Raw genomic sequence first — 25,667 nt, forward strand, 5'->3', positions numbered from 1 at the left:
TGACTTTGAAAATGACCTTTAAAATTTGATCATAACAACCTTGATCAAATACTAAAGGTCATTTTACAAAGTCCTGGTCAGTGGAGAAAACTATGTGTGAATTATAGTTTCACTTTTTAGTTCATAAACTTTGGTGCTGGGGTAATTCTGTAAAAGTCTGTCACTTTACTGTGAACTGATAATGTGATGAGTGAAGGTTGCATAAATGATCATAAGGAAAGATAACTCTTTGTAGTTTGATCGATGTGTACCGGGTATACAAGTTTAAAGAGCTGCATATTACCAAGATGAACGTTAAAAGCAAATAGATCTCTGGAAATCATATTATATCTCTATCTCTATGTAGACATATTATTTTTATGTGTTTTGCTCAAATTACAATACAACAATGTATTTTTATCTCATTTCTAATGTAGACCTTTTATAGGTTTTGATTCATGAATTTAGTGATGGCATATGTAAAGTTTGATTGACTTCTTTCATTGATATGTTTTGAATAAGTATAAAAATTTGCATACGTGTACTTTTACATGTTTATTTTAATTACAGTACCCAGGTGTGGCAACCAGTATAGAAAGTGACATTAACAATTTAATGACTGTCTTGAAGATCTGGGATTTGTTTCCAAAAGGTACTAGTAAATGAAACACTAATTCAGAAAACAAGTCTACATCATATATCAGCAAATATTCAGTGTACACATTTTAAACTGGAGTTTAAGTGGGTCAATGTCCATGTACCTCTCCATTCCTTAAAAGCACTGGGCCTTGTCCTTTTATTATGTAAAGGAATGGAGGGTACTCATACCTTAACCCATGCACTGTCCTAAATATTCTCTCGCCAAATGATTTTTTGAATAAATGTTCATTGCATTTAGAAATTTATTCTGTTTTATATTTTTGTTCCCAAATTTTTACATGTAACAAAAAAGATGTATTGAAATCTTTCTGAAGAGAAGGTTTGCGATATTTAATTGTATGTAATGTGCTTTATTACCAGGTGTGTACATTGATGACCTGATGAGAGTCACAAAGAGAGAATTAAACTGGGAGGTTGATTATGAAAGAGAGGCCAAATGTAGCATAAAATTCAAGTAAGTTTTATCAGGAATTTTCCACGTACACTGACATTCTAGGGTGTTTTTGCATAACTGAAACAAGGGTTTATACTTTTATTAAGATAATATCATATTGGCAAATATAATGAAATTCTTGGAATTCTTTTATGCTTACATTATTCACAGTGCATCCAGGGAACCTGAGTCACTGAAGTTAATTTTAAGGCTTAGGAATTTTGTTTTTGTTGTAGCAGATACATCAGTTTCTGGGGTCAATCATAGTTTGTTTAAATATTTAACAGCTTTAAGCTTTACAAAGAACAAAAGGGGCAGAGGAGAAATATTAAAGAATTTAAAAAAAGGAAATGACATAATTGAAGCAATTGTTTAAATACCTTTATAGAGAGTTACTAAAGGACCACCCGTTATTAGAGGTTCCTGCTGTGGTACCTGAGCTGAGCTCTAGGCAGGTGTTAACCACAGAGTTTGTGGAGGGTATACCACTGGATCAGTGTACTGAACTAGATCAAGAAACCAGAGACCAGGTCAGTAGATAGGCACATGATAAAGTCAATGTAGTTATATTCAGGGCTGCTCTGAGAGTGCATTATTTCATTAAACTGATTCTTTAGCTGTGGTTGTGTGTAAAGTATTTGTCATACATGTATAACCATAGAAATGCTATAAAATTAAAATTTGTTCATGTATTCATTTTTTTCCACAAATAAACTTTTATAGTAATGTTTTGATATTTTCCAGATATGCACAGAAATTTTAGACCTCTGTTTGACAGAATTATTTGATTGGAAATTTATGCAAACTGATCCAAACTGGGCCAACTTCTTCTACAACCCAGACACTGGAAAGGTCAGTCTAATTTTGTTTCTTTTTTTGATTTTTATAAATAATTTTTAGTAAGATATATACACATGCTTTATCATTGGAGTGTCTGTAAATGTAAGCGCTCTCTCCACACTTTTTTTGAAGGATAATAAAAGTTTTGTTTTGATTTCTTTCCCTGTGTTAAGCTGATCCTATTAGACTTTGGAGCCAGTAGGAGTTTCTCTGCTCGGTTTGTGGATGATTACATACGGATTATAAAGTCAGCATCAGAAGGGGACAGAGAGGGCGTGAAACATTGGTCCGTGGAGTGTGGCTTTCTCACCGGATACGAAACAAAGGTGGGACATTTATTCTTATCTTAACAATTTAATTCAAACATTAATTATGTTGGTATTATACAAATTTCTGCATTTGCAAAAATGTGCAACTTAATTTATTCAAACTTTAATAGTGCTTAGAAAAGGAGTAAAACATTTTATGATTATATCTTTTGCAACTCTGGGTTATCTACAGAAGGTCACAAAAACTTAATAAACATCTGTTTAAGTTTTACTCAATTCTATTTTATCTTTTCAGACTATGGAGACTGCTCATATAGATGCTGTCATGATTCTAGGAGAAGCCATGGCTAAGGATGAAAAGTTTGATTTCGGGACCCAAAGTGCAACCATGCGTATCTTTAACCTTGTTCCAGTGATGGCTAAACATAGACTTACACCTCCGCCCCATGAGACATACTCTCTTCATCGAAAAATGTCCGGGTCTTTCTTAATATGTACTAAACTCAATGGCAAAGTCAACTGTAAACGATTGTTTGACAACATTTTTGCCCGATATGAATTTGGAAAGGAATGTGAATTCTGGCAGGACTAGATCTTTTCGGATATATTATTTTTCAAAGCATGAATGGATATTTATTATTGATTGACTGCTATTTCATATATCATGTAGGCAATGCACAACTTGCAGTATGTTAAGTGTTTAAAATACTTGTTGGTATTTGTAGACATTATTGATGCATAATAAAGAAAAATATTTCATATTCAACAAGGATTTTTTTTTAAACATGCTCTTACTGAGATGGTATATTTTCTCCTGAGGTCTATTTGTTTACAGTAAGAGATTTCTGAATGAAAACACAACATTTATAGGTAGGGATGTCAACAAATATTCGAATATTCATTCGATGAGTTGATATTCGAATATAAATTCATGAACTGAATATTCATTTTCTAAGTGTACAAGCATTTAAAAGAGAGAAAACCCTGGCAAGTTTTATTAGAAATTGAATCAAGTTTTACAAAATTAAAAGACAGTCCTCTTGGATCGGTGCCAGACAAGTCACCGAAAGACCGCTGCATTTCATTTCCGGAAATATGCATAGCATTTCCGACATTTTTTTAATTTCATTTCCGACATTTTTTGTTTTCATTTCCGACATAATTTTCTTTTCATTTCCGGAATTTACCTGTGCGGCAATTCAATGTTTTCTAAGTAAAAGAATATGGAATTTTAAAAGCATTTATACCAAAATATTAATAAGAAAAGAACATCTATACATCTATGCATACATGTAGCACTAAGTCTAGGTAAAAGAGTTCAATGAGCATAAAACTTTTTCACCACATTTAAAAAGCACTAAGCACTAAATTAAATGTCAGTGACAGCACCATATTTATGTCCAAGTCACTGATAGATTTACAAAATTGGATTTCAATGATTTATTATTGATTTATTTCTTTAAATTTTTCAGAAGGAACGTTATCAAATCTGTTACTATAGGTACTACGTAACTATGTATTTGAAAAATGTCGGAAATGAAAACAAAAAAATGTCGGAAATGAAAACTAAAAAATGTCGGAAATGAAAAGTTGATAATTACCAAAAATCCCGGAAATGAAATGCAGCCCCGAAAGACAGGTCACCGACAAAAGTGAAAATCGCCGAATTGACAATTCACCGACAATAGTGTCGGTGAGAAGAAATTCACGGACAATGTTTTTATAATAATTGTTAGATGATCTAAGTATAATAAACATTATCAAAGATGTATATTTAAAAAAATGTTTTTATTTGTCATTTTTGTAAATACATCATAATTTGGTCTAGCGCATAGAAATTGCTTCTCGTGAATCCGAGCAAGGTCATAGGTCGGCAATATTGGGTAAAGTTTTCGATTCAATGACAAAAAAGGATTTGAAAATGAATAAAAACGTTTATTCACAAACACGATTTTCTCTAAATATTTGTAAAGTTTCGATGTTTTATATATTAGGTCCATGATGTGTCTGTTGGTGACCCTTCTTTCGGTGACTTGTCTTGGATTACCCTAAAGGTGTGAAGAGTGTTTCTGTTAAAGTAATTTATTTATTTGATCATTATTGAGTGGTAAAATAGTGTCCAGTACTTACAGTCAGCTTGCATTGTTGTAAGGACACCGTTTTACAGTAAATACATGGATTCCTTGTTTATTTAAATATCATTAAAATCATTATCAGGAAATTAATTAGCAAAAAAGTAATTGCTTTTAATTTTTCTATGTTAGATAATTGCTCTGCTTGGTTTGAATTTGTAGGAGTTATCAGTTTAGACTTTAGTAAGAGGATCAATAAATCTGGAACATGCTTAAGAATCTTTTAAATGTTCAAAAAAAATCATTATATTTTGGATGTATAATCTTCATATATTCGATAATTATAAAATATATATAACTGCACATTTACCAAACTCTGAAATGAGTTTTTGTTCCAAAATAATGGCATAAAACCTATACTGCTTGACAGGAGAGTGAAGATATTCATTTTGTAATGCAAGATGTGTTTGTTTTGTCGAATATTCGAATACTCCTTTTGAATATTCGAATATCAATTACTGACAATCTTGACACCCCTATTTATAGGATATTTGAAAGAAAAAAAATTATAAGAAGAGACAGTTACTGTACAGTTAATTTAATTGCCTGTTTGTCCAAGCTTATATTCTTCCAGAAATTAAGTGATTCCTTTTTGAAAAGTATTTTGCTTTGTTCGTTAAGAAACCATATTTAAAGATTTTTTTTAAAAATGTCTTTAGGAACATTTTTTTAAAATGTCTTTTAAAGATATTTTGAGGTAATTTTTGACATTATAAATGAGTAATTTATAAATAAAGATGTTGACAAGAGAATCTGGAATAATTTTTAAAAAAGACAAGAATCTCTACAAGCAATCTTTGGCAAGGTTTGTTTGTTGTTTTATGTTTGTTTTGAAAATTTTTCACTGATTTGGAGACGCCATCACTTGCTCACGTAAGACTGCCTGTAATCGTCACTCTGGGCCATTGGGCAGTAAGATGCCTTTTTCATGCCAGCACCTACTGCAACATTGAACATTAGTTTAAAATATACTCTTCAACAAAAAAAAAAAAAAAAAAAAGAAAAGAAACATAGTACAATTTAAGTGACACATTAAACATAAGGATTATTTAGTCAAATGATATATTGATAATAAAGAAATATGGTTGACAATAGGAATACAACCTAAAAGTCATTATTATTCAAGAATTTTAAAATCATATCTAGCTCAAGGTCATTAAAGATCAATATCTGGTTTGCCCCAACAGATACAAATGATAGCCTAAAACAACATCTAATGGAAGCAAATATGTAGGGCATGGTGACCTACTTTTGGAATTCTCTCTTTTCAGCTGATGCAATTTGCGTCCTCAGAATGTGTAAAATGAAAAGATGGTCATGGTGGCCTACTTTTGGAATTTCTAGGCATTGTTTGAATATTTCAAGTAATAAGAGTCTTTAGAGGCATTGTATTTGAGGCTTTTGGGGGTCTCAGAGTTTACCAAAATGCAGGTTACTCTGACCTACTTTTGAAATCGCATGAATATATCTTTATATTTAAGGGGTTTAGAATCATCACAGTTTGTCAGTTGATTATCCTGGGTTCTCAGAGTGTTTTGACCAAAAATAAGCAATGATGACCTACTTTTGCAATTCCAAGGCTTTAGTTATACCGGTATGTGCAGGATACTTAAAGGCTTCAAATAGAAGTGATAGAATGTACAATTTATCAGGAGAAATTCAAGGCCCTTGGGCATCTTGTATAGGTTAGATGTGGTACTGCGCGTAACATTAAACCTCTTGCAATAGTAGACAGAGGTATACCTGCTTCTAGTCGACCTTTTTCTTTTTTGTGCTTATGTAACATTTAAACATTCAGATGCAGAATTTTTAGATAGCTTCAATTTTCAGATAAAACAAGAATTAACTAGAGTTACTTTGAGAAATACCCCCCGTCTCTGTTAAGCTTTGGGGTACCCATCTCTTATCTGCAACTTCTTTTTTACCACTGAATGAAATTTAATAATTACATTTACAAAATCTGTGTTATGTAGTGCCATTGTGCACCTTCTATTTTACATTTTGATCGGACACATATTTTGGGTTTTTCGGAACAAAATATGAGCTCGGCCATTTTTTCTATAATACTGAAGTGTGCCCATCTCTTATCCTCAACTCCTCCTATACAATTGAATAAAGTTTATATAATGATACTTTCAGATTCTTTATTACATAATACCATTGTGCGCCACCTATTTTACTTGTTGATCTGACACTTATTTCGTGTCTCCCAGAGCAAAACATGGACTTTGCCATTATAACCATATGGGAGGCTTATCAATTAGTGAGCGTATTTCTCACAGTACCTGTAGTTTATTTCTTGAGATCGCTTACTTTCTTTATCTAACATTTTCATTTTAATGTTCATTAAAATAAATTTGCATGGTTTATTTAAAATTTGCACGAATAGCTAAAATAACCACAATTTTGCTTAAATGCATAATTATTAAAACTGAAATAAAAATAAAAAGATAACCACCAATATTAAAAAAAAAAACAACTAACATACCTCATACTAAAATACCATAAATCTGCGTGAATTACCATACCTTTACATGAATTTAAAGAATAAACAATACATTTTTAAAAGTTTGCTTAAGTTACCAAATATTTACCCCGATTTAAATTTTTAGAACATTTCAATAAATTAACATGCATTATATAACATAGCATCAAACATTAATAACAGCAATTATAAAAAAAAATACTTTAAGAAAAAAAAATAGCATCAATGAAGAAAAAAATTAAAATAAATTGATTACAAAACATTTGCATAAAAAGCGCAATATTTTATATTTCATAAAATCTTCTTAATTTACATAAATTAACATACATTTGAAAATTAGCCTAACATTTCCTTTTTTGCATAAAAATTCCCTCATTAGCAAATATTTGCATAAATTAACATTAATGTGTATTTGCCAAAATAAGCCTAAAATATTCTTCTTTTGCCTTATATTTGATTAATTTACATAAATTTGAATAAATTTACATATACTTGTCTAAAATATCCTTGATTTAAATATTTTGTGTTAAATTTGCGTAGAAAATTTCCTTCATTTGCATTAATTTGCAAAAAATTTCACTATTTGCATATTTCTACAAAAAAATCCTTCATTTGCATAATTTTTGCATAAAATTTCTTCCCTTTTCTTTAATTAGCATGAAATTTCCTCCATTTACATATTTCTGATGAATAATCTATGCAAATTTATGCAAATGACATTCTTTGTTGTTTGATCAACAATACTAATTTTGAAAGATAAAGGGACTTTGTTTCACTAAGATTTCGTTTCTTGGCTCTTCAGATAAAATCTTAAGAAAATAAGTTTTAATACTAAATCTAAATATATCAAATATTAGAACAAATATACAAGTATCCAATATTTAATCTACATACTCCCTCTGTGGGACGTGGAGACCGGTCCTTCTGATGAGACCGTATAATCCGAAGCCACATGTCGCAGAGGGTGCTGGTGCGAAAAATATTCCTCCCTGCTCAATGGCCCAAAGTGCTGAATATAGGACAACAATTGAAGCTCTCCACCGGTAAGTGGTGGTGGCGTCTCCATGTGAGTGAAAAATTCTCGAAAGGGACGTTAAAAAACATAGAAACAAAAATAAACAAATCTGCGTACACGAATGAACGAATTATTCGAATAATAACTTTACTTATTTAATATGTCAATTATATCTGCATACATAATCGATGTTTTTTACATGCTCGAGTGGCATGCATTGCATAGAGAAATGGAAGGGGGTCTTAAAATTTTAGAAATTTCTTGAACATTTTCATTTTAATACAGATGTAAGTTTGTTAAGTTTGTGAAATAAAACACATGATTCAAACTGTAGAAATTAATCACCAATGAATACAATGATGTCAAGCCGCGTAGGCATATTAATAGTTGCATCCCTCATCACCGGGTATAGCACTAATAAAGCGCCTTGAAACATGTTCAGTGTACACTAATGATGCAGGTAATGTCAATATTTATGGATAGAGATGTCTTACACTGATTCGTCCTGCAGTCATAAAAATGAAATTAATATTCCTTCAACATGCATCATGTAATGAGAGGATTCGATTTCTGTATTGCACACGATATCACTCGCATTTCAAAGCTTTGGGTTCTGTTGAATTTTAACGAGGACTCTTTTTTTCTCTTGTTAAAGATTGCAAATACATAATTTTGCTCTTGTTCGGGCCTTGTTCTTTTATGAGCTTGATTCAAGTGTCCTTATCTTCAAAGTTAGAATAATTGCAACCACCGAGCAGAAACTTTTCACTTTGGATATAGGCTAAACATCTTGCTTTTATTGTTTGGTGTATCCTTAAATTAAGGTATGTCACTCGTGAAATTTGTTAAATCAAGGATTTTTTGAGAAGTATATTTTGGGTAAGTACTCATATAGTGTGACTCAAAATCGCAGAGAAAATAGGGGGTCAGTGTGCATCTTACTGATCTACGGTACAATTAAGTTGACTTTTTTTAAACTTTAACACTTTGGTAAAATACTTTAACCTTTATCATATTTATTAGATGTAACCCTGGCACTAAAAATAATTTTATTTTACGTAAAATAGATTGAATAATATTTATCATTGAACAAATCTTTCGAATTAATGAGCATAAATTATTGAGTGACCTTTTTGCACTAAAAAGTAACATATTTGGGGTATCAAAAATCTAAAAAGGCAATAAAAATTTTTTGTATCAGACTTTTTACGACTTAAGTGCTGATCAGTCAGAAGTATGCAGTACTTTAAAATAATGAAAGAAAAAGTTGGTGTCAGTGATGTTAATTTAAAAAAAAATATGGTCAAAATATGTGATTTTTAGGAGAAAAATGGTATAAATTTTATCCAGACTTATTTGACATATCTTCAATTTTTGGGGCAAAATTTTTTGAAGGAAGGTGTAAAACTTGTTTTTAAAATATAAGACCTATATCAAATATTCCTCGCAATTTCATAACGCAAAATTTTCTTCGAGTAAAAGTATGTGATTCTAAAGTTCCAAGATATTAAATTTAATGTGCAGATTTGCAGAATTTTCTGCTAAATATCCTTCCACCACAAAAAAGTAGTCCTTCATAAATCTTGATTCTTTGTAGCTTTTTGAGCAGTGTTTTTCGTTGAATGTCAAAACATTTACATTGTTGAATTCAAATATTTTATAAAAATGAATTTTAATAAATAGTTTTGAAGCAAGAGGATCTGCGTGAACTTTTTTAAAAAGCTGACGAGTGACATACCTTAAGGTCTTAAATAAAAAGCCAGAATATTGTCGTTGCTCGCCCAATTTTGTTCGGCTGATAAATCATAAGCCATGAAAGGAAATGGCACGTTTTTAGATTAGTTTCTGCAGTGATGTACTCGTATGTGCTTTTAACCCTTAAAAAAGATGTACTTAAATGACTAGTAACTTGCTAGCATTCATTCGTTTTGCAGGTCCATAACACTTTTGAGTACCCCTCTCATCCATAACCCTTTACAAAGAACCGTTGAGCACATCCTGTATTACGTTTTTATCGAAGAAATATAAAATGTTTAATAGCATATCGTACTGTCTTCCAATCATATTGAGAGTAAACATCTCTTATGAAACTCACCTATACCTCTGATTAAAATTTACTGAGATAAAATATATGGAAATAACAGTATTCAAGCTCAAAAGTCCATTAAACAGTACAAAAAAGGAGCAGAGCAATCACTGACCTCCAAAACATCAGAGGCGGGATCAGATGCCATGGAGGAGTGAGCATACCCTGCCCACGGTCACAACCGCCTTATGCTCCTCGTCATGAATGGAAAATAAAGGAAAAATTCTATGTCGATTCAGTGTGTAAATGATGGACTAACAATTATTATGAAAAACGTCAGTTAGCATTTGACTCGATGATAAATTATATTTGCTGACAAGGTCATTTTTATCAACCATCGAACTTAAGTAATGATGACTTTTAAGAACGAGACTGTCGATATTCTTGTTTCATCAACTTGTTTGTCAATAATTTACCCCTTTTTTAGAAATTATACATACGTAGAGCATGCTCTTGCGTATCGAATCATCTAAGAGATATAAACTCTGTATGCAGGTTATAAAGGTATATTGCTGCATAAGTTAAGGAAGCTGACTATTGAAAAAGTCATCATGTTTATCATAGAGCTTGGTTGTTAGATTACCATTAACGTCTTTTTCAAGTAAAATATCCAAATATGAAACAGGTGTGTGAGACTTTGAGGTATCTTTTATCTCAAGCTCAACTGAATATAAAGTATCGACATAAGAATGGAAATAAACATTGTTAATTGGCAGTACATGTACGTCGTTGATGTATATAAATGTCGAGTTTAAGGCCACAGCAAGTGTTTTCTTCTTATCACGTATAAGATTTTGGACAAGTTCTGATTAATATGATTAATTGATTGTACATTGTTTAAAGTCCCTCTCGAGAATTTTTCATTCATATGGAGTCGCCAATACTTGCGGATGGATTGCTGAAAAATTTGTCCTATACTCGGTATTTAGGGCCAATGAGCAGGGGGGGGGGGGGCTTTTTCGTGCCAGCACCTACTGCGACATGGGACCTCGATTTATACGGTCTCATACGAATGACCAGTCTCCACGTCCCACAGTGGGATCAAATCCGCGACGTACGGATCAACATTTTACTTTACGACTGTAGAGCAGACGCTCTAACCAATGTGCAAAACGGACGACTGCTTCAAATGAATACTAAATGTCAATTTACGGGGCGCAATTGGTACCCATTGAAATTCCAAAAGATTGTTGGAAGACCTGGTCTCCAAAAACACATAGATATTGTCAATCAGAAACTCAAGCATCTTTTTGATGTCAACTTCAGAGTACTTGTGTGTGCAATCAGAATTAATGTTTTAACAAAATAATTTTGCAAATGACCAATGACAAGGTAGGTAAATTTACAAGTTCCATTTTTTTGAAAAAGCAGCTGTCAATGAGATCAAAAAGCCTGGACGTTAATTCATCGTCGGGAGTGGTTGTATATAAAGTTGAAAAGTCGAAAGTTATTTAGCTCATGATGTAGGATAAATCTTAGAAAAATCTTAGAAAGGGAACTTTGAATACAAGTTGGATTACCAATTCTAGAATTAAATTCTGAGAATGGCATAGAATCTTCAATGCAGTGTCATTGTGGGCCTCATATTTTTTTGTACTTTTCGATTGATCAGATATTGGGGTTTCACTAGCGAGATATGGACATTTTCATTCTCTCTGTAATATCGGGGGTATTCTTACCTTCTCTTATCCGCAGCCCCTTCAAATGTATCGATGTAGGGAAAATTGCATGATGATTAAAAAAAACTGTTCGTCTCGTTTTTCATATAGCTTAGATGTTGTGGTCCTTATCGTCTATAGTCAGTAAAATATTCAAATATGAAACAGATTTAGCAAACTCTGTGGTGCCTTTTATTTCAAGTTCAATGGGATTTAATAACTATTGTTTATTGATAAACATCGTCGAAATTATCGAGTAGATGGCCTTAAGAGGAAATGTTTTCTTCTCGTTCCGAAGTTTTTGAAATAAAATCCGCTTCATAGGAATATGAAAATAGATTTGCTTTGAAAGGAGTAAAAGTTTGCTTGTTGTTGGAAGACCTGGGGCCAGTCTAGCTAAAGAACCTACGACTAAGATCAAAATTTAATTCTACTGGAATCGGGTTGGGTACTCAATGCCAATTTATTTTATTAAAATTAAAATCTGGTATTAAAAAGTATACTTTTCTTGAACATATTTGAAGCTGGGTTCAAATGAATTATGTACAGCAGTCTGTACTACCAGTTTCTTAAATTCAAATACTGACGGATCCGATTCAATTACATCTATCCTAAAATCATTTGAAGACAATTTGTTAAAAAAAAACATGAAGGTACTGTGGGTGGACGAGCCCTGGGTCTTAAAAAATACGCTTGCAATCTAGTAATGGAAGAAGTCACACTTATAAATGAAATAAGTTCTCTGAAAACCAAATGCTCAAACAGTTAACAAGAATTTAGATGTTTGAAAAGAAATACAAGAATGTTTAAAAAATGTTCTGTAAAATTTTCTAGAAAACAGAGATTACTTTACAGAACGTGAACAGTCATTGTCTCTTGAAAAAAATATCATTTCCCCCTAGGCCTCTTATTAACCAATAAAAAAAAATTATTTAATGAATTTGTTAACCCAGCTGATTGATTATCTTGTTAATATATCATAAATATTTTGAACTTGATTATTTCATATGTACCCATATCACCAAGTAACCTTATGCTATGGATCTTTTATTTCCTTTGCCTATCTGTTTCAGATGACAACTGCAGGGGCTTCTGATAAGAACCAAAAACCCTTCAGAGTTACAAACATGTTTGAGAAATGTCAAGCTCCTTAGTATGTTAAGGGCGACACGGCTCTCTGTTGATTTGCTTCATGCATTGATCAATTTCTCAGGGAACTTTAAATATCTGCAAATTGCAGATGCATGCGCATTAGAAAATAGATGGCAGAGAACGGATGCCAGTGAAAGATTAGGCATTTACCCCTTGAAAGAAATTAATTACTTTGGAAATATAAGAAAACAGGTGTTGAATTCGTTAATGCACATTAAATCGATGTTTGCTGAAAGGAAAGCACAAGAATCTTTCCAATTTGTACTGTTAATTGGATAACTTTTTTAAAGGCTTTGTTTTTGCAAGGGTTTCTTTTTATGATAATAACGCTGACAAATTTCAATTTAAAAGTTTTCGCGTTGGATTTGTTTCCTTTGTGAATCAGATGATAGTGCAGAGTACTGAAACGCACATGTCGTAAGTAATTTTCCACAATCACTTTATTCTTAACTGTCACAACGGATTCTCGAAACGTAACCATGTCATCTGGTGACTACTCGGACTTGCGAGAGAGAACAATATTCTTCTTAGGAGTTCTATCGGTAGCCATTATTCCATTCATTTTAACAGGAAATCTACTCGTCTTAATATCGCTGGTTAAATTTAAATTTCGATTTCGAAATGTTACGAACCTTTTCGTCGGCTCCTTGTCTGTTGCAGATTGTCTTTTAGCAGTTTTGACCTTACCAGTTTATGTGGCCTTTTATTTTGATGGGGACAGATTGGCTTCAATCAAGTACCTCTGCATTTGCAAATATTCTTCTGTCGTCTGTTCAATGAGCGCCTCTCTCACAAGTCTTGTGGCCATTGCAGCGGACAGGTATATTGCAATAATTCATCCACTGAAGTATCCATCCGTAATGACCAGAAAGAAAGCTTTCGTTGTCATATTTGCCATATGGATCTACAATTTGTCGTTATTTGTTCTCCCCTTCTTCGTCAACAATTACAGCGAGGAAACAAAAGAATGCGATTTTTTCAAGGTTTTGCCAAAGGCGTATTCTATGAGCAGTACATTTGGAGCCATATTTGTGTGTCTTGCTTCGACTCTGTACATGTACATCAGAATTTTTGTTGTAGCTCAGAAACATAGAAAAAGATTAGATAAATACAGAAAAAGTACGAAGTCCAGCTTAGATCGGAAGTTTGAGAAAGATGCAAAATCAGCCAAAACAATGGCCCTGATTTTGTTTCTCTTTTTCCTTTTTTGGATACCGTTTATGGTTGCCGGACCACTTAAATATCTTAATCTTGAAAAGGATCTTATTGAATCTATTAAAAGCATGGCTGTTTTTATAGCAATGTGTAATTCTGGAGTCAATCCGGTTGTTTATTGTTGGATGAGGAAAGATTTCCGAGCAGCATTTACAGCATTGATAAAGTGTTATGATCGCACGAAGAGTGAGGAAATTCTGAGGGAAGCATCAACAAATTCTACAGAGGATAGACAGAAGAACGAAAACAGAATCAGTCTTAAAGAAACTCAGAAAAAGCTTGATTTAAAGACGATTTGTTATACACAGAATAGTTGTACCGATTCGAATGTAGATCTTAACGGGAAATATATCAAGATAGACGAGGCCAATGTGACAACAGTTTGAACTAACGTTTGTTTTAACTTGAAGTTTTTTATTGGTTGAAAGGTAATATTTTTCGTCAAATGTTTTGTAATATTTTATCTCAATGTTTATAATATATTCGTTAAATTCAATTGAAATCCATCTACATTATTTTTTATATAATGCTAGTAAGTTAGAATATTTTTATTGTAGCAGCAAGTTGTCATTTCTTAAGTTTTTTCACTTCATTTTTTAAACGTCAAAGTTTCCCTTTTATATTCTTTATAAGAATATAATGATATTGGTTAGCGCTAGATTGTACAGTGGACAGGTAGATTAACATGAGTTATCAATAAATATTTCATTTTGTGCTATGGTTTGTAATTGATATTAAATAAAGTAAAATACTATAATACTTGTCAGTGAAACTTTCTACCTGAACCAAAGTTGAGATTGATCTGAAAAACGACAACTTTCTACCTGAACCAAAGTTGAGATTGATCTGAAAAACGACAAATTTCATGGTGAAAAAAATACCATCAACAAATTAGAAATCTATCTTGTGATGTAGAGCATCTATGGAAGCAAAACGAATGTTTTAGCATGAAAACAAGACATTGACAGAAATTCCTTTAAAGTATGAAAGAATTACCACACGTACTTTTCCAGCCGGTACCAAGTGCATCCCTCAATCAAATGGTATCACTTGGTTTCTTTTGATAAAAATGCGTCAGTTTAATTTCTTGGAAAGGTAAGGTAAGGTTTTTTTTTAGATCCTGACTCAAAATAAAAAGTAGATAAATAAATAAATATTGAAATATGCTGACAATATCAATAATAAAAATATAAACAGACCATGCATTTAATTTGAAACTACATATTTGTTTAAATAATTAGAAAATGGACATATAGAATAAAAACCTTTTTTAATCTGAATTTGCTGCTATGTGAGTTACGAAGTATCTTATTGTTTGGCTAATGGAAGTCTAAAACGTTTTTCAATGATTTCGCATATCAAGTTCGTAACTGTCAGGTAAAGAGATGGCCTTGATGAAATGATCTCTTTACAGCCAAGGCAATCCACCAGCCTCAAATGCAATTTTCATTGTCAATATGTTTGTGAGAAATACGTTCAATTTACATGCCAAATGCAAACATCCAGAAGATTAAGTTAAAGCTGTTTTGATACACCTTTTTACCCCAAAACTCTAAATTAATTAATTTTTTTAGAGGAACCTAACATGGGATTTCTGAATATTGAAAAATAAATTCGCCATAAAGTAAAAAAAAAATTCTTCATATAAGTGAATATTTATAATGTAAAGAATAGACTTATTTAGTTTTTTAAAAGTTTTCTAACTTAAGGCATGAGCAGAAAATGTCTCATAATATTACTTGACATTTGCAAAATATTGTATTTAAACAAATACACTCGATGCCCTAAAAATAATTGACAAGGTGCCCCTGTCAAATTCTGGATAATGTAATATACTCAAATAATTTCACATCATTGTCATCCTTAAGATAATTTAAGTAACACTTTTAAAATTCATGAATGATACGACATATGGAATAATTATATCGGTTTGTAATCAGCAATCAAAATAATACAAAAAGATTGTTTGTAAAGATAAATTAATGTAGCACCAAAAATGAACAATGACATTCGAGGCATGAGAAATGTAACAAAATGCAGAATGATTAGTTCAAAGTTTTTAAAAAAAAAAAACGTGATTTTTTAACAACTGAATAGCATGATATTTTCGAAACCAACTTGTCCTTTCATTTAATAAAATAGAGGAACCTTAATTATACATGAATTTTACAAACACGTATTAAGATCATTGTTAATACATGTACGTCATTCCTGATGATATATACAGTGTATCAGTAATGAACGTAGTTCTCAGTATCAAATTTTATTTGTTCATATTTGAAAAGTTCTATGAAAAAGCTCATAATTACAGAAAACACCAAACATTTTTCCGATTGTCCTCGAAAAAGAATTCACTAACGTAAGCAAGATCACCACACTGAGCTGAAAACTTGATACAAGTGATCTCTGCAAAGAAAATGAAAACGAGAGAGCATATATGAAAACTCTGCTTTTTACATAAATCGTCGTAGAACTCATATTTGAAAGAAAAAAAAATTAGTGTAGTATAGTTTTCAGATAGATACAATAATTTTAAAGAAAAAAAAAGAAGAGTTAAAATATTACAGCCATACTAGTCGATTGAATTTTGTGGAGACACCACAAAATATCGACACTGTATGCCACGATATCTAAAAATGCTGAAAGACACATGGGTGCGTTCACAATTCTCCCATTGGTTGAAATTGGGGGTGTAATTTACCAATGCCAAAAACACTGCTTCCAATGTTTACCATTGGTAACGTTTATTGGTTACCTTTATTCTGCAGGTCAATCACATCTATGACAGATTTGCCAACGAAGATTTCTCATTTATAGGAGTCACCCCAAAGATGGCTACCAGGACCATTTATGACAGCATGAGAGACGTTAACTCATCAGTAATAACATTTCAATTGAATTTAATTACGCTTTAGAGACAATACTGTTATCTCTACAAACGAATAGTATTGCAAATTTGAAACAAATGAACACTTGCTTTGGCAAAAGAATATCAAGATAATTATTGCACGTTTTCATATAAAGTTATGTCCATAAAAGTTATTTTATTTTGTTTGAGCAGTGCAACAAACTTCTTATTGAAGCTTTTTATTTCTGGAAAATGGCGAAAAATCAACATTTGCCATTGGTAACCATTGATTACCATTAGGGACCATTAATAAACAAGTGGTACCATTATTCACCTTTGACAACCATTGGCACAGCCTTTGGTTGTTTTGTCATTGGCGTATCCAATATGCTGTTCACAGTTTAAAGGTAACCAATTGTACTTTAACATTGGTGCCAAAGACAAGCCATTGGCACTAAATCGATATTTGTACCAATGGAAGAATTTTGAATGCACCCATTGTTTAGAAGAAACTAAACATTTCATAACCAAAGCATATTATAGAATTCTGAATAAAGAAAAATATAATAATATTTCTATCAAATTGGTGCTGTAAGTTGTTTCTTACAAATGTCTGAGAGAAAACACGATTAAGATGTGCCAACGGTCTATTAAAAACAATATTCTTGACAAAATAGAAGATTTGATAAACTTGCATGATAGGTGACAAAACAAAGGACTTGTACACTTTTCATACCCGAAAAATAAGATCAATATTTCAAATGGGGAAATAATGAAAAGAGAAAAAAAGGTGTCTTTTTATCATGACTATACGGTAAAGAGAAGCAAGGACTCCAAACATGCTTTATTGGTTTTCCTGTATATTTCAGAAGGTCCAGTAAATATTACGGATGTCAACGAATATTCGAGTACTCGACTATCGTTCGATCAAACCGACTTTCGACTAAAATTTCTTTAGTCGGTTATTCGTTAAAAATGTGTTTCATCAAAGTAATATTGAATTCAAGGCAATAAACTTATATTTGGCCATTTCATTTATTTACAGATCAATATTTTCATATGTAAAAATTAAGGGTATGGTATAACTGTTCAAAGGAAATTATTTGTACGTCGATGTAATTTCGGCAAACATATCTTCAAAATATACATGTAAATTGGGGTCAGTTATGAGAGTAATTAAATCGTGTTTTCTTTTTCTGATATTATTTTCATATGTAAAAATTAAGGGTATGGTATAACTGTTCAAAGGTCGATGTAATTTCGGCAAACATCTCTTCAAAATATACATGTAAATTGGGGTCAGTTATGAGAGTAATTAAATCGTGTTTTCTTTTCTGATATTAATTTCATGCAATCATTGATTGTTTGCACAAAAAATTCATAATTAAAAATTATCCCAAGCTATCTCTCTCTCTTTCTCTTTGTTTTTATAAGAGACACACTTTAATTGTTTACCTGTCAAAGGTCATTGACGGACACGTAGAAATTGGCTTTAATCATGGGGTACATGTACTACCGTTATGTAAAGAAAGGACAAATCAAGCTTTTGATATCCTGCATTTAGATAAAATATGCAGCTAGTATATTAATTTTGAAATTAAATACATTGGATACATATTGATGTACAGTTTTTATGGTACTACGTCCATGTTTACAATTCAGAAATTCGTTGTATAATGGTGATAGCGTAGGTTAAATATTGTAAACTAGTCTGTAAAAGACAAGCAGTGAAGATGATATGAAAAAATAATTAAAATTAAACGAATATTCGACTATCGTTCGACTAAAGCATCCGACTATTCAACTAAGCTGCCCGAGTAAAATTGACATCCCTAGTAAATATGTACAATAGAATGAAGGACTATCAAGGGTTATTTTTATGTTCAAAGTGCATGAAGGAAATTAAAGCAGATTTCCTGCAAAAAAGTCCAAACACCGTCCCCAGAATATTTTTCCTATACCTGACAATACAGCTGCTTAGAGAAATAAATAAGATTTTGAAGAAAAGAAAGTATACAGAGCTGAATCAACACCCATATTCGCTATATCTTTCATTCCCAAAACGCTTGAAAACAATCAAGTGAAGGTGAAGAGTGTACATTATCAGATATGTAAGATGTGTAAGCTGAGATTTTCTGTTCATGGGTACAAAGATCTAAGACATGTGTAAATGGTAACAGAGGGGTTAAAACTAGTGACAAAACGTATTACGTTCTTTTCTTATTTTTAGATGACGTTCTTATTATTAATTGAACGACCCTCTTATATACCAAAAGTACATGTGTTTGGGTATAGTGATAAAATTAATGAGAAAGTAATTTTTGAAAGAACAAAAATAATTTTTTTTCTTAAACTACATTGCTAAAAGTATGCAAAATCACGAATTGTTAGTATATCTCTTTTAAATGTAACTAAAGGAAAACGAACAACCATTATAAAAAAGTTTTATTTCTACTTCATGAGATCTACAATATAAATGTGTCGCTTAAATTCTTTGAGTTGATGAAGATATGAGGGGTAATATAATTTTCTAACATCTGTGAAATTCTGATGACATTTTTTAATACCCTGGTGGGGGTGTGGTACATTCTCTAGGTGGGAGGAAAAGTTGTGGATCTGATATTCCGACTTTGATGTCATAGTATCTACAAAAAGGAAAAATAAATGCAAATGATAGGTAGATATATATATTACTTCTTTGTTTACAATAAAGACATCATGTCTAATGAAATGGACAAACTTGTCAAAGATAAGTATGTACTTGTACGACTATAACATAACATTGATTTGAGATTACATTCAATGAAAATCCAGAAGAATAAACAAAATATTTTTAAATGTTTGGCATAAAAATCTACAAAAATAACTCATAATTCATACGTAGATTGTTCAAATCCATATTTCTGTGAGAAGTGAATGTTCTGGATTGGGAAACAGTCTGGTGAAGAGACCAGCCCAGTATAAGCCTCTGTAAGTCAAAAAAGGATCATATATAGGAACAAAAGGCAGGAAAAAAATTATTACATCTATTTCTTGATCAGTCACCAACTACGTTATTTAAGTCGATATATATAGGTTTCTTCAGTTTCTAATTTACAAAAAATTACCTCTTTTATTGATTTGATTTATAATAATACTTTGTATGAATTAGAAAAAAATATCAGCTCATTTTAAAAACTTTTCAAAGATCTTTAACATGTCTTAGGATTTTTTTAATAATAAAAGCATATCGATGTTTACAACATCAAATAATCTAATGAGTTTGTAGATAAAGGTATACCTCCAGTAAAGTTTCCAGAAAATGCCAGGACAGTGACAGACTCATTGGGGATTGCTGCAGCCCCTATGACAACCTCGCCCTCGAATTTTGATCCGGGAATGACACCCCTTGGGCGGAAAGGACGGTTGATGGTAGTAATATTACATTTCTTAGTTAAAAAGTCCACAGCATACATTTTATTCTGCAGGTGAAAAAAAATTGCTTAAATTTACAGATAGTTTGATATATGAAAATAATTATGAAGTTTGGAACATAAGTTAAACATATGGCTCGATAAGGGGTGCACTCGAAAATGCACACCATTTGTCACAAAAGTTTCAATAAAAAGTTGTGATACATCTTTGAATATGACCTTCATTTTCAAAAGATAGAGTTCCTTAAAAAGTTTTATACTTGTAATTTTACTTCTCAGAATTTATATTTTGCCCTCAAGTTGAAAAAAATTTGGGTAAAATAAATTTCGTCCAATAAAAAACTGATTTGAGCTTAGGGATATTTTTAACGAGGTTATGATTTGAAATAACTTTTCCTATATAAAGAAAAATTTGTCTGAACAGTTTCATTTTCGTACTAAAAACTTCCTAATAATCTGAAAGAATAAGGCGAAAAACCCAATTCATACGTTTTAATGGGTTTTCACCATAAACAAAGTTATCTCCTGTAGCAATAACTTTGAGTGATGTTACCCTTTTTCGTATGTAGAATTTTTAAACTTTTAACGAATTTAAGGTCAGAGATTAGTGATTATAAACTCAACATAACTCTTGTCTGAGATTTAGCAAGGACTCTTCTATGGCATTAAATCTACGTTTCTGTACAATCTGAAGATTGGGTTGAGAGAAAAAGCAAACTCTCAAGTATTATAATATAAGCAGCTAAAACAGTCAAACGACGTGGGATACATGGGTTTTAAGAGGTGTGATATAGTCAGTCAAGAGTGTAATAGTCAATCGAAATAAAATTAGATGATCTGAATCTGTTACCTTTTGAGAGGTGGTGCATTTAACATTTAATATTAGTTACATGGAAATGAAGTGATATTTTAAAATAGAATAAAGACAGAACGTGGCATTGCAGATTTGGTATGACCTACCTCACGGTGTAAGATAAGGATATCGTAAAGTTTCTTCTCTGACCCAATTTCAATTTCTGTCATGATTCTTTCTCTCTGCTGTGTTTCATCATAGGCCAAAAATCGTTTCTCTTCGTACTTCTGTGAGGGGTCAACCTGATCAAACAATAATGGTCATGAATTCTGTAATTAGAGGTTTTTTTCGCCCCTCCCCTACCGTCTTCGGCATGCGTTGATGATCCGTTCATGGTAGGAAGATTTGATTTTTTTCGGTTTTTCGGAAAACTCTTGAACTTTAAAATTAAATGATGTGTTTGGTTAAAACTTCATTATCAATATATTACATTGCTTATGGTAGACTTTGCAGCAATCTAGTTTTTTTTAATCTGTTTCTTTTCGAATTTTTTTCGATAAAAATATAAATTTCAATTTATTTTCTTTATAAAGCGAATTTAATTTTGGCACTCAGTTACCATAAAGTAAAAACCTAACTGGATAGAAAATAGTCTTGAGAGCCAATTGCATTGTCACACTATATATTAATACTTCATAATCAAAATATATTTCCTTTAAGTTAATCGTGACATCGGTTTCATTTCAATGCCTCAAACTTGCTTGAACTTTTGTAGTACGCCTGCGTTGAAGAAAATAAAAAATCTTACCCTAATCTCCCGGCCTTCCCATTGTGGTGGTGAACCTGCAAGAAACAATTTTAAAAAGTGTCTTCTTCATTGATACTTTACAAATATGAAACCCTAAATAGTGTTTGACTGAAAAAAAATCTAATACACACATGTATCTACATATATACATACAAATATAAGAAACGCAATTGATAAATGGACAGCTTTTTATGAACTGAGAAACTTCTTAATGCAGGAAATAAAACATAATCTGATATTATAGTATATTTCTCTTATGAACATCTCTGCTGAATACATTTTTCAAAACGTGTCTTATTTAATGAAATAAAGATAAGTATCCAAGCTCAAAAGTAATAAAAGGAATTATTACAAATATGTTATTATTCTCTACAGTAATTTTAATTTAATTAATTTACTTACTGCAAGGAACGGGGGCTTGTGCAGAAACTGCACACACCAACATACAGACAACGACGAGAAACATCTTTCTGGTAACTAGAGAGCCGAAAACTGAGATAAAACAAGCGACAGTCCGCTCTTTTGTTCTAGTTTGCTGCCGGAGAGATAAGAACTCTAGAACTGCTATACATTACCAGACATATTTCAGAATTTGTACACGTGTGATCCATTCTTATCCGGTCATTTGATGTCAAGTATTGCAATACGTATACCGGTATATCGTGAACCGAATTTAAAATTGTACTACCGGTATAAATTAACAGTTTCACTTATCAAATGTTGCAGTGTATTAAATAGCAATCACAATTATTAGTGTAGTTTAATTTTTCTAATCTTATCTTATATATTGTAATGAAAAATAAAAAAATCTTTCATTGGCATAATTTTTATTAAGCAAAAAATGACACGATTCTGGACAAAATATTATGGCGTTATTAAAGACATTCTTTTGGAGGAGTCCATATTTTCATGTCCGATATCCCAATATTGAGATCATAGTAACTGAAAATAAATATAACATTTAGTTAAAACCTATTTTTATAGTACACTGCTAGCATTTTACTAGCTGCTATAGCCCTCTCCCATTTTTTTTTAATTGATATTTTTTTCTTTTCCAACCCTCAACCTTAAAATTGGAGAGGGCTACATTATTGCAACTAATATTTCACATAGATATGAAAGACCTATGACCCATTAAGTCCTATAGGCTATTGAACCATAAGACTAGTATTAGTAAATGTCTAATGACACTTCTTTTTATTTTTCTTGTCTTTACGTATGTTCCTTTTGCTTTTTGCTCACATTATTTTGTTCTTGACAAGAGCATAATACTTATTACGGGGATTAACTTCATTGGTTGTAATTTTCACGGTTTTCTCTTCTCTGTTACAATCATGGTTAGCTGAATTCGCGGAATTGGTATATACCGGTAATAAAAGTTACAAAAAGTTAAAGTATTATCTTCCTAATGCCAGAATTTGAAATGAAGGAATTATAAAACTCTTTTTAAACAAAGCAAAAACAAAAATCAACCGTCGACATAAAAGAAAATATGCTTTAACTTTCATAAACCCTCTGTTCACTCATACATGTAAAAAAAATTAAACTTAGACACTTGTGATTTTTCAAAAGAAATTTTTCTAATTAAAACAATGCAAAGAATAGCATAGCTTGCAGGTCAAAATTGACCATAAAAAAGACGTTCCAAGTCAACAAATCTGTAAAGGGATAAAAGACATTAAATTTTATTACATTAAGAGTTAAACCTCTTATAAGATTATCAATGAGATTTTTTTCTCTGTAATTATCAATCAATGACTTTTGAGAAGGAACATCCGGGGATGTTTCGTAGGGAAAAAAAAGCCCTGCCACCAATAAGTAATAAAATTCATTAATTTTGACACAGAGAGCACTTTGCAGAAGTTCAGTTATAAGGTTAAATAAACTAAAACCTTTAAAAAATATGTACAGCTGAAATATACAATCATGTATCCACAGAGGATTTGAAGATAGGTACCAAAAATTGTATATATTTCAGCTGTACTTATCTTAAATTCATAGTACCTATCTGTAAATCAATTGTACCTATCCTCAAATGAATTGAATATTAGTGTAATTCAATTGAACCTATCTTTAATTGAACTGAAGATGGGTAAAATTCTATTAAAGATATGTTTAATTTACTTGAACCTAAGTTAAATTATTTAGATGTAGGTACCTATCAAAATTCATCTTGGGAAAGGTTTTATTATTTGAGTATGGGTACAATTACTAGTATTTAAAGATAGTTTCAAATAATTGAATATATGTTAATTAAGCGTTCCTTAGTTATAAACTAGAATAGATTGGTATAAAAGCCTATAATTACGTCGAAATTTCTAATCCGCGTGTGGAACTGAAAATGGTTGTACGAATGGGTACACAGTCGGGTGAGGATACAATCGTGTGCTTCATATCTGAAACTTAATATAAAGATTAACACGGTAAATTTGCAAAGTCTAGTATTATAGAAAAGAAATTTTAAAAAAAAACGTAATAAATGATTTCAAACTAAAGATAACTGTTACAAAATCAACTTATAAGGTAAATTTATGTTAAAAAATGTTTGGTGGATCCTTACCTGTAGTTTTATTTGAAACAAACTGTAAAACAGTGAGTTTTTCCGTTGGATAACCAGGTGCTCCAACATAATCTTCGCTAAAAAATGTATCTCCCGGATGTGTACCACGTGGTACCCAGCCTCGATGTGGGACTGTCACATTGCATTTCCGGGTTTTCAAATCCAGCCTGTACATTTTATTCTAAAAAAAGCAAGTTAAATATGAACCACTTTAAAAATAAAAAAGAATGATGTGAAAAATTACGGATTTCATTTCAATTTTGTATCACCTGATTCCACAGTATCAGTTCATCATAGGCAGTAATATTGCTAGCTTTATCAATAGTCTCCACTCTTCTCTCTCGTTTGTTTCTGGAATCGTATGACAAACGGCGTCTTTTGGTGACATTTTCAGAGGGATCAACCTTTGAAACCGAAATCATAAACAGGTATCTTTAACAACAAAGGTTAAACTTCACAAAAGAAATAAAAATGCATAAAAGTTTTGATACTTACTTTGATTTCATTACACTCCCAAACGGAAGGGGAAGCTGAAAAAATAACAAAATCGGAAGTGAATCAACAAGACTTTATTTATAAAAAACAAAAAGCACATTACAAATTAAAGGAAATTATAATACTTTGCTTTTAACCTGAAAATTTACTGAAAATAACTGTAGAGTAATGTTTTACTTACTACAAGGCTTAGGTTGCTGGGAAATGATTTGGCCGACCAGTAAACAGAAAAGGATTTGGAGAAACATTTGGACAGATAAAGTTTATCAGACTAAGGAATAGTCATACGGCTCTAGAAGTATATACGCATTTAAGTCTCTGGTTATGTTTGAGCATTTATAGCAATGCAATCTTTGGAGTAAGAATACAAAACAGAGAACAATGCAAAAAGGAGAGATTAAAAACAAATTTGAACAAGATATTTTAGTGAAACTCTGGAAGCTTTAAATTAAAATGATAGATTTTCTAAACTGCAATCAAACTCCAAAGTCAAGAGATCAAAATAGTTGTTATCCAAGACAAAGGGTTTGCCTTATTGAATATACCTGTAAAATTTGAGAAAAAAACTCATGCAACATTACTTTAAAAATGCAACATTAATTTAAAGATTATGGATAAGTTAAATTCAACTTTCAACGTCAATATCAAAGTGTCAAAATTCTCAGCGGAAGACCTTGTTACAGGAAGTACACATATGGAATATAATATATAATAGCACCAAATATTTAAAGGTTATGGTCAAGATTAGAGTTTTTCAATAGATTATCTCTTGTGACAAGACCTTCCTTCGGATACCAGCAATTTTAACCTTTTGACGTTGACTCTG

General features: G+C 31.5%; 4 protein-coding genes across 4 annotated transcripts; 2 read left to right on the top strand and 2 right to left on the bottom strand.

The window, feature by feature from the left end:
* Nucleotides 1–543: 543 nt before the first annotated feature.
* On the top strand, nucleotides 544–2,836 carry LOC134270826 (atypical kinase COQ8A, mitochondrial-like; the record flags this gene model as incomplete). The annotated part of the gene is made up of 6 exons (XM_062753072.1): nucleotides 544–631; nucleotides 1,000–1,093; nucleotides 1,461–1,602; nucleotides 1,817–1,924; nucleotides 2,086–2,238; nucleotides 2,477–2,836. Coding segments are annotated over 6 exons (882 nt in total), but the record flags the coding sequence as incomplete, so codon positions are not given.
* A 10,239-nt stretch (nucleotides 2,837–13,075) lies between these two features.
* On the top strand, nucleotides 13,076–14,476 carry LOC134270823 (octopamine receptor Oamb-like). The gene has a single exon (XM_062753068.1). It carries the CDS (start codon nucleotides 13,189–13,191, stop codon nucleotides 14,308–14,310), a length of 1,122 nt encoding a protein of 373 aa, XP_062609052.1. The 5' UTR covers nucleotides 13,076–13,188; the 3' UTR covers nucleotides 14,311–14,476.
* Nucleotides 14,477–19,200: 4,724 nt separating this feature from the next.
* LOC134270824 (mammalian ependymin-related protein 1-like) lies at nucleotides 19,201–22,322 on the bottom strand. Its single transcript, XM_062753069.1, has 6 exons — nucleotides 22,189–22,322; nucleotides 21,787–21,821; nucleotides 21,146–21,280; nucleotides 20,053–20,233; nucleotides 19,653–19,740; nucleotides 19,201–19,417 (listed from the first exon to the last, which is right to left on the bottom strand). Exons 1-6 carry the CDS (start codon nucleotides 22,250–22,252, stop codon nucleotides 19,333–19,335), a joined length of 588 nt encoding a protein of 195 aa, XP_062609053.1. The 5' UTR covers nucleotides 22,253–22,322; the 3' UTR covers nucleotides 19,201–19,332.
* Nucleotides 22,323–22,611: 289 nt separating this feature from the next.
* Nucleotides 22,612–25,137, bottom strand: LOC134270825 (mammalian ependymin-related protein 1-like). The gene is made up of 6 exons (XM_062753070.1): nucleotides 25,023–25,137; nucleotides 24,842–24,876; nucleotides 24,616–24,750; nucleotides 24,347–24,527; nucleotides 24,095–24,188; nucleotides 22,612–22,728 (listed from the first exon to the last, which is right to left on the bottom strand). The coding sequence occupies exons 1-6, from the start codon at nucleotides 25,087–25,089 to the stop codon at nucleotides 22,662–22,664; spliced, it is 579 nt and encodes a 192-aa protein (XP_062609054.1). The 5' UTR covers nucleotides 25,090–25,137; the 3' UTR covers nucleotides 22,612–22,661.
* Nucleotides 25,138–25,667: the final 530 nt, after the last annotated feature.

Source organism: Saccostrea cucullata, unplaced genomic scaffold (genome assembly GCF_032062105.1).
Source record: "Saccostrea cucullata isolate Sc308-1 unplaced genomic scaffold, CSIRO_AGI_Scuc_v1 ctg8716, whole genome shotgun sequence".
NCBI classification, from domain to species: Eukaryota; Metazoa; Mollusca; class Bivalvia; order Ostreida; family Ostreidae; genus Saccostrea; species Saccostrea cuccullata.

What these genes read in the sequence shown, in the direction of transcription:
- LOC134270824 (XM_062753069.1), bottom strand. Translation starts at nt 22,252, where the DNA reads ATGTTTCTCGTCGTTGTCTGTATGTTGGTGTGTGCAGTTTCTGCACAA. An exon ending in ACAAGCCCCCGTTCCTTGCA is followed by an intron (nt 21,822 to 22,188) that starts GTAAGTAAATTA and finishes TGTTTCTTGCAG; the next exon opens with GTTCACCACCACAATGGGAA. An exon ending in TATGGATTTGAACAATCTAC is followed by an intron (nt 19,418 to 19,652) that starts GTATGAATTATG and finishes TCCTTTTTGTAG; the next exon opens with ATACTATGACATCAAAGTCG.
- LOC134270823 (XM_062753068.1), top strand. Translation starts at nt 13,189, where the DNA reads ATGTCATCTGGTGACTACTCGGACTTGCGAGAGAGAACAATATTCTTC.
- LOC134270825 (XM_062753070.1), bottom strand. Translation starts at nt 25,089, where the DNA reads ATGTTTCTCCAAATCCTTTTCTGTTTACTGGTCGGCCAAATCATTTCC. An exon ending in GGGAGTGTAATGAAATCAAA is followed by an intron (nt 24,751 to 24,841) that starts GTAAGTATCAAA and finishes TCGGTTTCAAAG; the next exon opens with GTTGATCCCTCTGAAAATGT. An exon ending in CGCGGATTAGAAATTTCGAC is followed by an intron (nt 22,729 to 24,094) that starts GTAATTATAGGC and finishes ATTTATTTTCAG; the next exon opens with TTACTATGATCTCAATATTG.